At 43.1% G+C, this 15,422-nt stretch overlaps 1 protein-coding gene across 1 annotated transcript in view; it reads left to right on the top strand.

Moving 5' to 3' along the window:
* The window catches only part of GRB10 (growth factor receptor bound protein 10), a 144,265-nt gene that overhangs the window by 105,435 nt on the left and 23,408 nt on the right, over window positions 1–15,422 (top strand). Inside the window, exon 6 of the mRNA XM_033062934.2 lies at window positions 14,108–14,264. Coding sequence (XP_032918825.1) covers window positions 14,108–14,264 — 157 coding nt within the window. The remainder of the gene's footprint in view (window positions 1–14,107; window positions 14,265–15,422) is intronic.

Below are 15,422 nucleotides of genomic sequence, written 5' to 3'. Positions count from 1 at the left end.
TAAATACAGAGCCATCAAAATCCTTTGAGACAAAAATTATCATTCGTGCCAGGACAGAGATAAAGTTACTGGTATCTTTGCATGGTGGATTTCTTTAACCTCTTGACAATAATTTAGGGAGGGGAGGGAGAAAAGGGCAGAAGGAAACATGCTTGTAGGTAATAACTTTTATATGTTATCTATAGCACATTAAAATACAGAGTCAGCTCCCTTGTCATTGCCTTTCAGAGTCTTGGAAATGGTTGGTTTCTCTATGATCAGCTACAGTAGAAAGACCACTGTTTAAAAATTTCCCACTTAATATTATGCAGAATTGGTTTCTAGAGAGTGCCTCTTGTCTTAAAAGATTCACCCAATGTGTGCTCTTTTCCTCTGGGGATTTTTTTCATACCCTTTTGCTTACGCTAAACAAAGAAACTAGGCATGTGAGCTATTTGAATATAATTGTCTTTTTAATACAGGTAATTATTTTAGATGTTTAATGTGATCCTCATGAAAATTGTTGCATAAACTTTTCAATTAGAGAGAAGGCTCTGTGATTGCATTTGTGTAAGATATTTAATTGGGTGGACAGCACAGAATGAATATGTTTGGAAATTATCTCAGATTACCTGCTTGTAGGGGGATGCCTATAGGGAGGAGAAAGCTTTGCTTCCAATTAACTTCAAAGATAAGATAGCTTAATTGGAAGCTGACTGTGCCTGACAGTTTCAGAGCAGCAGTGACTTCCATGTAGAATAATCTGAAGCAGATGCTGAATGAAGAAGTAGCATTTTCTTTCATGCAGGCTTTGGCATCAGATCTCTGGCATTATGTTATCTAGTTCTATATGAGGAAGCATTTTTTTATCGTGACATGGATTTCAGCACACTACTTCATATTTATACCTACACTGTTAAGTTCATCAGCTTTTGACAAACAGACCATAGCATTAACTTAAAGGGAACTTTGAACCACTTTGGCTTGGATTGGGAAAACAGTGATGAAGAACCCTACAAAAAGACCCATTTAGGGTTCCTGATCTATGATCAAACTAGATCTTTTTTATGCTTTTAGTTAATGTTGTGGTTATGTAACTTTTCACTATCTGCATTATAAGCTTAGAGGCTAGAGAAAGGCTGTGAGAAAGCTTGTGAAGTTTAACAAGGGCAAGTGTAAAGTCCTGCACCTTTGGAGGAACCAACCTCAGGCACCAGTACGTGCTGGGATTCACCCAGCTGGAAAATAGCTTGACAGAAGAAGACCTGGGGTCCTGGTGGACTCCCAAGTTGAATGTGAACCAGCAATATGCCCTTGCTGCCAAGAAGGCTGATGATATCCTGGGCTGCCGCGGGCAAAGCATCGCCAGTGGGTTAAGGGAGGTTTATTCAGCACTGGTGAGGCCACATGTCGAGTACTGGGTCCAGTTCTGGGCTCCCCAGCACAAGAGAGTCATGGGCATACTGGAGAACATCTAACAAAGGCCTGGAGAGATGATGTGGGGACTGGAGCATCTGTGCTGTGAGGAAAGGCAGAGAGAGCTGGGACTGTTCAGCCTGGAGAAGAGAAAGCTCGGGAGCATCTTATAAATGTACATAATTACCTTAAAGGAGGGTGCAAAGATAACAGACCTGGGCTCTTTCCAGTGGTACCCAGGGGGAGGACCAAAGGTAACAGGCATAAATGGAAACACAGGATGTTCTCTCTGAATGTGAGGCAACACTTTTAACTGTGAGGGTGACTGACTGCTCTCAGTCACAGCCCAGAGAGGTTGTGAATCTCTGTCCTTGGAAATACTCCAATGCCCCTGGACGCTGTCCCAGAGAAAGGGCTCAGGGTGATCTGCTTGAGTTACAGGGTGGATCAAATAACCTCCAGAGATCCTTTCCATCCCTCAACTCAACTCTGAGCCTGTGATCATTCTTAAACTTTTATAATGAAAAAAAGCCCCTCAACCCAAAAAAACAATTTTAAGATATGTTGATCTGGAAACATATAATCTCTGTCTCATGTCTTTAATAACAAAGTTTGGAGTTATGAAGGTAAAGCTCCCTGTTAATTAATTTATAACTACTGAGTTTCTAAGAGTAATAGTTTTGCTTGCCTGGCATGTGCCAACATTACCAACATAATCTGCTTGAATATCTTGTAAGAATTCTATTAAAAATACTTTAGTGGAGGGATTTCTATGTTGAATATTTGTGTCTTATTTGATTATGAACAGTACTGAAATGGAACAATACCAATCAAAGTACATCTAAATATGTGTTCTATGTCATATATCAGTAAAAATAGTGGAGCCAGTTGTCTGATTTATAGATGATGATAACCTGGACCAGAGCACTTAGAAGATGATCTGTTCTCTTGGGAAATCCTCAGCCTTAGAGGCACTAAAAATAACATCGCTCAAATGCTTATTCAACTAGTCACAAGGGATAGAATGAAAGATTACCAGTTGGCAAAAAAGATGATGGAAAACATTTAAGGGCTATGAAAAGAGGTTTATATGATTCAGTGCAGCTTTGCACTGAAATCTGTTTGATAAGCAGCAGTGGAATACCGATAACGATGTATCTGCAGAAGAGAAAGACATTTGTAGTATAATGGGAAGGACTGGGTCAGGAGGGTGTACTGATGTCAGGGTAAGAGGAGCTTCTCTAGAGTAGGTGTTGGTACGAAACAGAGCTCACATCTCTGCACTGTGACCTGCAGCAGGAGATGCAGAGAGCTGACATGTTAATCTTCAGGAACAGGCTGAAGAGAGGAACTGAAGAGAGGAAGGATGGAGCAGTTTGTGGTACTTCAAATCAGGCTACTGAGAGCTGGGAAGAACATAAGAGAGGAGAGGCTATTACTGTTCATCCACTATGTGGCGACAGGTCCTTTAAAGCAACCTGTGTGTATGCCTGCTGAATGTCTTACTTATTGTCGCTTTAGCAAAGTAACCTTCTTTTTAAAGTGGGCATAAATGCTGCAGACTTCAAGCCGTATAATACAATCTATAATGAGCTAACTACTTCACTTTTGAGCCACTGCTGCTCCAGGAATTAATGCCTGGAAACCTCAGTGCATGTAGATGATAGGGGAGAGCTGGAGGACATTGTTGTGAGTAGGATTGTATAGAGGACCATTTAGTTGCCTTTGTTTCTCAGCTTTTGGTATAAACTGGTTGATTCCTTTCAGTTCATAATAGGCTGAATACCAAGCTGTTTCTATAATGTCATGGATTGCTTGTTCGGCATCTTTTTAATTAGTGACATTTTATTTAGTCCAAATTAAATATGCCAGATGTAGCTGATTTAGTGGTTAACAATGATGACTGAGGGGAGGGAGAGCTAACATATAGCCGTCTGTTCTCAGGGAAGTTTTTTTTTATTTTATTTTTTTTTTATTTCTAGTTCCACAGGAGAAGTTGGAGTGGTAACCATGGCAGCAGGGAATTTGTCCCTGTAAGCTAAGCAAAGGGTTGGGTTGTGTGGGGTTTTTTTGTGTTTATTTTTTTTGTTTGTGGTCCCCCTACCCGGAGGAAGGGGTGTTCAAAGTGGTCTCAAGCAAGCCCTGGAGAGGGAACTTGGAAATACACAAGTTAGAGATGCTTGCTGTGGACTTAAACTCGAGAGTTGATCCTTCTGCAGTGTGCATGGATGGATGGGTGCAGCAGTGAAGCAGAGCAGTGAGAGATGTGAAAAATTTCTTGGTGCCTTGGATCTCTACATGAAGTATTTTGGGGTGAGATAGTTAGACACAGTACGCTAATAAATCTCTTGTATTATTGGTTTTGGGCTTATGCCAGTATTTTTCTCACTTTTTTCCACTGAAAATGAATAATTCTTAGCAGGTTTGAAGATAGTGAGATTTGCCTGGGGCTGGCTGCATTCAAGAGAGAATATCCAGCTTAATTGTGGTGCCATATTCCTAGATCTTACATCAGCCCTGTAAAGCTCTGCTATATCACACCATTATTTTCCTCTGATACTTCAATCTACCAAAAATTAAATAGAGCAGTTTCATGGAACAATTTTATTCCCATTAAAGAAATCACTGGAAATGAGAATTATGCATGCCTTGGGGAGAGGATAACATAAACTCTCTTCTTCCATTGACATAACTTTTCCTGGTTAAAGATCTGCAGGGGGTTAATTCTGGCCACACAATCGATGCTTACACAGTTGCGCAGAAATCCCCTCCCTGCCCAATGTGAGCGGCTCTGTTAAAAGCATTTATTATGTGCATGTGACAAACTGACCCATAAAACATCCTGAACGTTGCAGGCAGCAACAATTAGCTGATACTCACTGCTTGGAATCGCCAACTTCCAGAGCTGGTAGCTTGGGAGACGGGAAGTTAAGCAATATTGCTGAATACTGTACGGCCAAGAGGCAGCTGAGGGCCGGGCATTAGGGATGCTCTGCCATGCTGCTGGAGTTAGGCCTGTCACCCTCTTCTTACAAAGCACCCTGCTGCCACTGTCAGAGCAGTGTGAACTCAGCCCAGTTGGAAAAACTGATTGTGCGTTGTGCCCGATGCTGTCGGAGTGCGGGAAATTTATATTGCCAAGATGTGCTTGAGCTTTTGGGATTTTCAGGGCAGGGAAGCAATTGTGCTGTAAATTTCATAGGGAGTTTATACTTTAAATGGTCATCATTCCTTGAGTGCCCATAGGTTACAGCCATTTCTCATGAGAGTCTTTCTCCATATTTTGCCTTTTTTTTGCCCAGTAGCTTCCATGATCTTTCTGACTTTCCTATGCTTTTCTCGTCTTCATATTTTCACACTTAGGTTGGTTGTAGCCCTTGTATTTTGTCTCCATGTGATATATCGTACTTGATTCTTCTCTCATCAAGGTATGCATGTTGAATTCATGGAGGTTTTTCTTAAAAAGTTTCTTTTGTTTAGCATTCCAGCTTCCCCATCTCTCCTGGCATCTTTGGTGTAACTTCCTGTTCTGGGATGTCATTGCTTCATCAGGATGTGTGTGTGCATGTGTGTGTTTGTGAGGAATAAAGGAACTCTTGTAAAGATAGATAATTTAATTGATTTTTTTCTTTTTTCTTTTTTTTTTTTTTTTTTTTTTTTAATCTAGTGCACCACTGTATCTGTTTTTGAAAACTCTTTTCATGCTGCTGAAGCATGTCTAGGAACTGGGGCTTCAGCTAAGAACTTGTTTTCATTAATTTTTTTTTAATTCGTTTTAGCCCTCAGGGATGCAGAGGAAACCTTAGGAACTCTGCTCTTGCAAGCACTGGGGAACAGATTCACAAGTCCTTAAATCCTTGGCTTTTTCACTCCATGTGATTACTTTTTTGGGAGGAGGGAGGAAGACACAGGAGTGGGAAGAGGGTCTATCTTTGTCTTACTCTGTATTGCGTGCTAAGTTTAATTTCTGTCTAGCCCTACATCTTAATGCTAGCTTAGATTCCTCTGCTACCAGACTAGGTAAATTGGATTGCATTTGTTCAGGACAAATTTCATAACTACTTGTTCTTAAAATAACGCATTTGTTTTGTTGTGTCTGGACATTCCAAATATAGTTTATTTGGCATTTTCCCCTCTTGTTGGGTTGCTGGTTTTGTTTCATTTTATTTTTGTTACTACATCAACCACAATCAAAATCCCAAGGTCCCATTTTATCACATAAGAGACAGTCACCACCCCAAAGGTTTTCTCATGCATTAAAAATGCATAAATTTTCAAATACTAATCCTCAGTCTCCGAAGACATCTTTGAAAACAGTCTCTGGTCCTTTCCTAATAATATGTGGCTGGACCCGTGGATGCAAATGGAGTGCTGGAGCCACATCTAGGTGTGTGTGCAGCCCTTAAAGGTGTTCCTCTTGTCTGCTATGTAACCTCTCTGCGCCTCTCTCCTCAGAAAAACATGCAAGGGAATGGGGGGGGTTGTGGGCTACCCACACAGAAGTTCTGCTCGGATAATTGTAAATCAAAGTGAGAAGCCAATTGCACATTGCTGAGCCCTGTGCTGAAATGGCTTTTTGGCCTGGGCCCTAGATGACAAGGGCCTCAGCTGCTGTTGTCACAGTGTCCTACTGGGAAAGAGGGAACCATCCAAGTCTTGAGGACCTGAACCATCTTACTAAATCCTATGGGAAGCTGCTCCCTGAAGCCTGGTTGCACCCTCTGCCAAGCTTTAAATTAGTGTGGTTCTTGTGGTTGGAAGCCTGTGCAGGAAGGAAGATGTGGTAATAATTCCTTTTCTGCAGAGTAATTTATAATGGTAAAGCAATTTAAAATAGTCAGTAACTAGCTTGGTTACCTAAGGATTTAATCAAGGAATTATTATGGTTTTTCTTTGTATTGCCCTTTCTAGGGTTGTAAGTGATTTAAATTGTGTTTGCAAGAAGTTTTGTACTAAACCTTTCTCTTGGAGAAAATTCAGACAATAAATAATGCATTTTGTAAGCACAGCTGAAGAGAATTGCACACTATCTAGGGATAAATTGCGCTATAAAATATATGAAAGGTAAAGGTTAATGCCAGCAAAATCATTTAATACCTTTCATTACATAATGAAAGGAGTGTAACAGTGTCTGTAACTGTCTTTTTTAATGTATGTAAAGGATCTTGAAACCAGAAAGGATTTTTGCATAAAAAGTAATTGCTGTTAGGAGGAGCTGTGTGGAGAGAAGGGAGCACATTTACAGACTTACAGTCAAAACTAACAGAAAATGCTGGAACAGTCTGGACCCCCAGATCCAGGACTGAGTGAACTGGCTGTTGCTGTACTCCCTGCTTGCTGGTGTGGCTGTCAAAGCCTGTACAAACTGCTTCTCAAGCTTTCTCTCTTCCAGCATTCTGCAAATACTCTGAAGCTTCAGCAAAATTCATAAAGGCCTATTGTTACTCTTAGAAGGATTGAAAAAGTCTTTCTCCTTTCTTTTACCTAAAAATGAGAGGCAAATGAGGAATTGAGTGGGAAGATGTGAAAATGTCAAACAGGTCAAATGATCTATCTGAACATCTGAACATTAAACCAAAGTGGGAAAGAGTTGAAACAGCTTTTGGGAATACTGTCACAAAATTGATGTGTTGTCTGTATGTAGGTATGTATCACTTAAAACTGCATTCCACTATTTATTTTTAAAATATGGAAATTACAGTGTAGCAGCTTACAGTTTCCAAACCTTCAGCCTCTAAGTATGTGCACACACATTGAAATAAATCTTTTTTTTCATGCAGGCAGTGGTTATGTCTTGAGAATGTGCTCTGCACAGTTGTATGTAAAACCTGAGATTTTTGAAGATGCTTCGATGCAATTGCTATACAATGCTATACAGAGAGCAGTACTTTTAGATTTAAGAAATGCTTTAAGTTTTGAGAAGATAGAAGCAGATAATTCAGTGCCTGCAAAGCAAATAATAATTTTCACATGAAGTTTTGAATTAGAGGAGGAAAAGCTTTGGCAATATTTTTATTTTAAACTTTAATAGTACCCCAAATGTGCTCATTGTATGTGTTCCTTTACATGTGCTTTGTATACATGCGAGGTAACACACTTTGCTTATTTCTTTAAGCTCAAATGTCAACAATTGCAGTGTGTAATTGTGCTAGTTTTGACTGGGGTAGAGTCAATTTTCTTCTTAGTAGCTGGTATGGGGCCATATTTTGGATTTGTGATGAAAGCAGTGTTGATAATTCCAGAGATGTTTTAGTCACTGCTCAGCAGTGTTTGCACAGTGGCAAGGTCTTTTCTGGTCCTCACCCCACCCCACCAGCAAGGAGGGGAGGGGAACACAAGAAGCTCAAGGGTACACAGACAGGACAGCTGACTCCAACTAACCCAAGGGAAATCCTGCACCTTGTGGTGTCATGCTTGGCATATGAAGCTGGGGGAAGAAGGAGGATAGGGGCAAAGGAAGGAACATTTGAAGTGATGGTCTTTGTCTTCCCAAGTCACCATTACTCATGATGGGTTTTCCTGGGGTTGGCAGAGCACCTGCCTGCCCATGGAAAGTGGGAAAGGAGTTTCATGTTTTGCTTTGCTCATGTGCATGACTTTTGCTTTTCTGATTAAACTGTTTTTGTTTCAACCTGTCGGTTTTCTAACTTCATTCCCTCCAGTTATCTCCCCCATCCCACTGGGGGCAGTAAGTGAGCAGCTATGTGGGGCTAAGCTGCTGGCTAGGGTTAAACCATGATGTAAATAGTGCAGAGGGACGTTTGCGTGATTAATCGCCACACTGGCCTGAATTTGCCAACACAGCTTATGGCTTCCATCTGAAGTCCACATTTGGGAGCCTTTGTCATCTGCTTTAGATGTTGAGTTGCTCCATCTCTCTCCCTTACTTTCACAAGGAATGTAACTCTCCAGAATTACTGGATGCACATGTGACTGGGTGTTCATACACGATGACTTCAGAAGAGCTAACCCTCTGAATAACAATGCTGCCTTGAACCTGCCACTAATCCTCCCCTGCCCATCCCTGTGATTCCCAAAACCTCTCTTGCTGGTACAGCCCTCATGGAATTTATGACTTCAGTATTGGTTTTGATGACCACTGAACATAAGATGATACTATGATTCCCCTTCAGGTCTGATTATTCCTCTGACCCTTGGAAATGGAGTTAAAATTCAATAGCCCAGTGAAGGGGGACAGAATGAGGATTTTGAAACATGGCCAGCTAAAGCAGGGGTTTGTGGAATTTTTTTTGAGGTTACTGTTCTGAATATGAAAGTCGTAGACTAAGATCTTGATTGTACAACAGTTGTTCTCTGTTGTTCATAGGCTTTTAAATGTGTACCTAAATATAGTGCATGCCAGAGGAGAGAGTTAATGTTGCTATGAGAACCTTAACCTCAGCATTTCCAAGGGTTTTATGTGTATATATAGGGGGGGAAAAAAGCAATGATCAAATACCTCACAGGTTTTTTTGTTTTATAAGGAAGTACTATCTGATGCCTTGTGTATAAATGATCTTATCCATGATGTATTGCTGTTACCTGTTTGTCTGAAGGGCTATTTTCCTGCATGGTCAGTGCAACAGAAAAGGCAAAAAGAGCCATAGGGTTGACCTACATATTTATTTCATTGCAGCAATTGAAATTTCCATGTCTTATAAAGCTGCCCTAATGCTGCTGGGCAAGTGAAGGGGGTCTGGCTGGTGCTTCAGCATGTGATGTGGTTGACTGAATTGCTTGCCAGTCAGGTGTGCACAGAGCATGCTTAGAGGCCTTTCTTTTTGAATGGTTATTAACTTTAGGAAACTAAACCTTCCTTTATTTGTTGCTTTTTCAACTAGGCAAATAGCAGTTCAAGGGTAGCCTGCAGGCTGAGCTTGAGTTTTCAGCAGTTTTGAGTTGACCGATCATAATTGAAAGCTTCCTCATTCCTCCACTGACTGATTCTGCTCTTGTAATCTGATAAGCTGTGATTATAAAAAGCTTTCAGAAAAAAGGATCTCATCAAAACAGGGTTCCAGTGAAAACAGCAAGTACCTGGCTGGTACAGAGGTGCCTTCTACAGTAATAGCTGCTTCTACTTGCACAAGCTACATGCATACATTTCAGTTCCATTTCTCTTCTATATACCTCGCTTTATTATTGTCATGTCTGAACACTCTTGATGAGTGAAATAAGGGGATGGAAGTCAAAACTTGCTGGACTAATTTTCTGTTTCTGCAGCTCTTAGTAATGCTTCTTCAGTGTATTTTAATAGCTTTCCATGAAGTCTCTGATCTGCATCTTTTATAAAGGGAAACTCTCAAAGAACTAGTCTACTGAAACCTTTTATCTATTAGATTTCAGTCAGAGGGCCTTCTGATAACTGCTGCTTCCTTCTTATACTTGGAGTCATAACCCAGGATATCACAGGTTGGTCTACACTGATATAAATTACACTGCTTAATTTTAGATTGTAGAATGCAAATGTAGATCTGTTTGCCACTGAAGATTTCCACCATAACATCATGTATATGAGTGAATTTCTGTGATCATTGTGTATAGTGGTAGGTTTTGTTTTGAAGAAGAAGAAATAGCATAAAAAGTGGAGAGAAATGATGTGACCATCACATGACTGTTTGGGTTTTCTGGTTTTTGTTGTTGTTTTTTTTTTTCCTCTTCACATTCCTAAAATATTTGCATTACTTGATACACACAAAATACTGCAGTGAGGTTGAGGAGCTGAGGCTGGAAGATGAAACAGCCATGAAGATACGCGACCCATTATATGAAACCACTGAAGTGATGAATATTAATGTTCTTTTAAATTTTTAATTTTTAAAGTCTTTTTGTCTTTTGGAAAAAGAAAAGAAAAGCTTGGGGGAAGACTTCTTCCCAGAACAATGGTGCAGTCTGTTATCTGCTCCTTTGCGCTGTAAAGCACTGAATGTTCAGCCAATATAGTGCTCTGGTTGGCTTAGCATTCTTAACCTTAATTTTGAATAGAAGGTGCCTTGTGCTGCTGACGTAATTAGGGCCTTTTGTAAATCACTGTTGCAGGCAGTCTGCTGTTGCATTTCACTGCATTTCTCGGAGGGATGCAGGGCAAAAGTGTCAGACTAACTTTTTGAACCTCTCATCAGGCTAAGTGTTTTCATTATTGGAGTGTTTTATTCAAATGAATCGTGCTTCATTTTCCTTTGTAGGTAGTAAGTCCCAAATAAATTTTGAAAGCAAAAAAGTGTTTCTGCTGGAAGAAGTTTGAATAGGAAGCCCTTAAAGTGGGAGGTACTTCCTTAGGGGGGAAAAAAAAAAAAAAAAAACAACAAAAGGAGAGAGAGTTGGATTTGACCACTTGACTTTAAATGCAGTCCCTTCTGTGATACAGGAATACTGTTATCTGTGTTTTTTGGCACAGAAGCTGTCAGAAAGTTGGAGGTGAAGCTTTGTCGTCAAGCTGGTTTCGTATTTGTGGTTATGCTTCATAACTCTGCAAGGTTGTGTGGGGGCATAAAATCCCCTTCCCTTCTATGTGAGCCTCTTAGGGGCTGTTGCACTCTCGCCTCTACAGAGGCACAGGGTTTCATTTCACTTCTGCCTGTCTCCTTGTCCCCGGGGGCAGGGTTCAGCTCAGGCCATTACATCCCCTCCTGATGCAGTGTTTTATATCTGTGATGTCAGTGGTGATACATGGCCTTGCACTGTCCTTGATGGCAAACACGGCACTATTAATAGTGAAGTTAACTTGTTCATCGCTGCATTCACACTGCCCACCCACTGCACTCGAGTCCCTGAGCTTTAAAGGCACTGTAAGCACCCCAAGGGCTGACAGGTCCCACGCATGAACATATCCATGTTTGTAACCCAACTCCCATAGTGGCTGTGGTGTGGGAACAGTGGATGCTGCCTCCAGGACCCGGCTCTCCAGAGGAGGGAACATGGCATTACAGTAGTCTCATGCCAAACTGCAGTGTTTGAAATGCTGTGGTACTTCAGGGGGGTTGGCATCAGCTCAGGCTCTGGGCAAGGAGGGGGAGGGTGGAACACGTACCCATGACCTCTTTACTTCATACTGAGAGAGCACAGCATGAATGAGCATAAAAGACAGCTGCAGCTTTCTTCTGGTGGCCACACAGCGTTGAGGTTTTCCATGCTTGGGAGCAGGGAAAAGTGTGGTGATTGTTTTACAGCTCTCTCTTTTCCACCTGCACGGGCTGGAGAGGCACCCCCAGCAGCACAGCTTTGCCTCTCTTCTGGGACTTGGCACTGACAGTGATCAGGTGCACCGTTCCTGTATCACTGCCTTGTTCCCAGCAGTAAAGGAAAAAGAGGCTGGGTTTGTCCTCCAGGTGTTGCAAAAGTGGTGATTGCTGTGGCGTATCCCTGATTCGGGCTCTCCTGTGAAAGCTGAGGCAGGGAGCAGAGGGCTGTGCTTCTCGTGACTAATGAATGAATGATGTCACCAGGTTGCTTCCCCAGGCAGGAAATCTATCCAAAATAGTTTCGTTTCAATACAGCAAGTGCAGTTACTTGCACAAAGTAAGCTGAAAGGAGAAAGGAATTCTTTCACCACCAACTTTTCGGTCCAATCCACGGCTATACTATAAAAAGTAGAACAAAAAATAAATTTAAAAAAAATCAAGCGGGTGTTATTCCCTTCCATTCCCCACTAAACCAGACAAATAACTACTTTCTGTCTTGTTGCATTCTGTTTTTTCGATGTGCTTGCCCATCCCGGGAGGGACGCGGGAGCTGCGCTCCCCACTCTCCCGCTGCGGTGCGGTGCGGTGCCTGCGGGGTGTCTCGGGCATCCATCCACTCGTGTCCCACGGGCGGCGGGGCGGGCCGGGACCGCTGCGGGTGTGATGCGGGGCTCTGCTGCGACGCGGCGCTAGTGACACAACGCGGACTTGCCCGCAGGACAGAAAACGGAGGCACCCCCACGCCCAACAAATTCCTGCGTGTGTGAGGATGCCTCTGGCTTGGCTAAGCGTTGGCAGAGCGCAGCCGTAGCGTTGCACAGCACGCATGCCTTCCCCGGAGCAACCGGGATTCCCCCTCCTCTCCAGAGCCCACTTCTGAAAGAGCTGGCTCATCCCTGCTGTCAGATGAAGCCGTTTCCTGAACGCGCGGGTTTGAGTCACTTGGGCTGGATGAGGCTTTAACTCCTCCCTCACCGGGCTCGAACCTGTGCGTGGCCGGGGCAGCGGGGGCGGCGCCGGCCGTGCTCGCTGTCCCCCGGCGCGGTGGCACCGCCGGGGCGCGGAGCGGAGCCGGGCCGGGCGGGGAGCGGCGGCGGAGAAGTTCAAGTGCCCAAGTTGCAGGCGATGACATCAGCGCGGGCAGGCCGGGCTGCGGGCGGGACCGGCACCGGCGCCGGGGCAGCAGCACACGCGTGCCGGGCTCCCCGCACCCCGCCCCGCGCCCGCCCCAGGGGTCTCCAGCTCCCCGAGGTCGTCATAAAAAAACCCCACATCTCCTTTGTAATTCCTTTTTTTTTTTTCTTGCTTTCTTTGAGGGGGGGATGGGGGAGGCGGGAATAATTTGGAAGTCTGATAGTGTGTGGGAAATGATTACATCAGTCGGAGGGAGGGCTAGGATTGGTCTGCACAGTGTGGTTTGATTCACTACCGCAAAGATTGCGTGTAACCCTTTGAGTGGAGCTCTGGCAGAGTTGTTTCCCTCCCCAGAAACAGTCCCCATAGCAGGGGCTACGTGACAGGTAGGGTACGGCCGCCCCTGACGCCGCCGGCACCCCAGGCGCCCAGCCGCAGGCTGCAGAGGGTCGGCGGAGGCAGAGAACTAACTCTCAAGAGGCAATCCCCATTTAAAATGCCATCTTGTTCTTCCGACTGCTGCCTTTTACGTGCCGTTGAGGTAAGATTTTCCATATCGAATTACCCTCCAGGTTTTTGTTAGACTCTCCTTCTCTCCCTAGTATGCGGAACGTTTTAAACACGGATTTAAATCTGGGACCTGCACATTTGCCCAGAGAAATAATTTTGCGCAAAGTGTCTCTCGCTTGAGCAGAACAATGCAAAGAGAAAAGCATCTGTATAATTCAGGAGGTGGGGGAGAAGGTTCTTGACTTGTTCTCTCATCCCCATTGATATTTAGGATGTGCAGCGTATGCACATTTGGTTGTAAACTACTTTCAGGCTAGGATCAAAAGAGAAGTCAGGGCAGGGAGAGAAATGTGTGGACTGTGCTAGGTAATTGATTTGCCGGCAAACTGCAAGTGGGACTTGCCCACACGAAACAATAAAAAGTTAGTGGAGAACAAGAGAGCCTTTTTAAATCTTTGGGGTCTTGGCCTGCTCCTCTGTGAATGTGCAGAGGCCTCCGATGAGATCGCAATGAAAATTGTGTGTGTTTGACTGGATGTGATTTCTCTCGCCCACTGTTGCCAAAGTACTCTCTCGACATTGTTTCACGTTTGCTTACCTTACACAGCTTTCTACAGAACCTGCTCTCTCACTTTTCCTGTGTATGTGATCATATTAACCCTGCTGAATCTTTGTTTAGTGCAGGGAGGTGTTGGGGAGGGGGGAGGGGAAATAGGTCTAGGGGGCATCGAGAGAAAGTGTTATAAAGTGAATCATCCATTTCATTTGTCCTGGCTGCCAAGGTGCTTGGAACCCTCACACCAAGAGGATGATGCTTTTCTACAGTAGCTGTGTGGTTTGCCTATGTTCAGAGCTGTTGATCTGTAAGTGTACCCTTTATGTTGCAGGATGTAAAAGTCTTTAGTGAAGATGGAACAAGCAAAGTGGTCGAGATTCTAGCAGACATGACAGCCAGGGACCTCTGTCAGCTGCTCGTTTACAAAAGTCATTGTGTGGATGATAACAGCTGGACTCTAGTGGAGCATCACCCTCACCTAGGATTAGGTAGGGAATGGTCAAAGGGGTGGCATGGTTACCTGGGAAGATAAAATATGTGTAATTCATATAAATGTGCTTCCAGACGGAACGTTTTCTTTTCCACTGCTTTTATTTGTACAATTAGCTGAAGTCACATACGTGCTTTCTGTGTATTACAATTTGATGTGTAAAGCGTTTAAGCCATTTAAAGTCCTTTCCCTATTTCCCATCCTCTGTTTTTTTTATTATATAGAAAAAAGAATTGTCTAATCTTCACGCTAGCACTCTGTTGCTACCTTTCTGTGTCTGAAGCTATTGCAAATAAACAGCTTAGGCAAATTAAGCTTGATCCTTACAGTACGGTCCTATGAAACAGCTCAGCTCATCACCAGCTGGGAGACCTGGGTGAACAGACTCAGCCTTACGTACCTACAGTAATGCTTATGAAAGCTTGACATGCTGAAGTGGGGGAGGGGGTTGGCTAAACTTGACTTCAGGCAGGGAAAAAATGGTGGCACCACCCACAAATCCATGGGCAATTTCTGGACCAGCGGTGGTATCTGCTCTCCAGGCAGCAGCTCCTCCACCTGATTGAAATTAAGGTGTCATGGTTACAGTTTCAAGAAGGCAGCAAGAGGAGGAACCGTGGGGAATTAAATAACACCGTGAATTGGTTTAATTACTGTACCTGAAAGGATCTCATGTTATTCAGTCTTGCTTTTCCTGTTATTTTGTGGCACTGATTAGTTACAGGGTTCTGCTGTGCAGCTTGCAACAGCATATCGCACAGATAACGCTATCTATAATTCTCCATAGCGTACAATAACGCTTTAAAAAGTGTAGCATTTGAAGTATTAGTCCATATACTTCATGGGGAATGTTTTTTCTAGAAAACAGAGGAAGGCAAATCATAAGCTGCAATCGCCAGCACTGGAATTGTGAATGCTATCTGTAGCTAACAGAGGGGGTTTATGTCTAAAAATGTAATTCAGAACCCTTACGAATAAAAAAAGGAAATGATTTGCTGGAAATGTGATGCCCTGAACCAATACTGTTGAACACTAATAAATTCACTGCTCTGCAGAACTAACACTTAAAAAAACCCAAACACATAGGATATTCAGATTATTTAATGGTTTTATTATCTCTCCTAATGTAGAAATAGATGAAAAAATTACCATGAAA

The sequence above is a fragment of the Catharus ustulatus genome, chromosome 1 (genome assembly GCF_009819885.2).
Source record: "Catharus ustulatus isolate bCatUst1 chromosome 1, bCatUst1.pri.v2, whole genome shotgun sequence".
Lineage (NCBI taxonomy): Eukaryota > Metazoa > Chordata > Aves > Passeriformes > Turdidae > Catharus > Catharus ustulatus.
The sequence above is the reverse complement of the archived record's forward strand: the minus strand, read 5'-3'. Positions and strand labels throughout refer to the sequence as shown.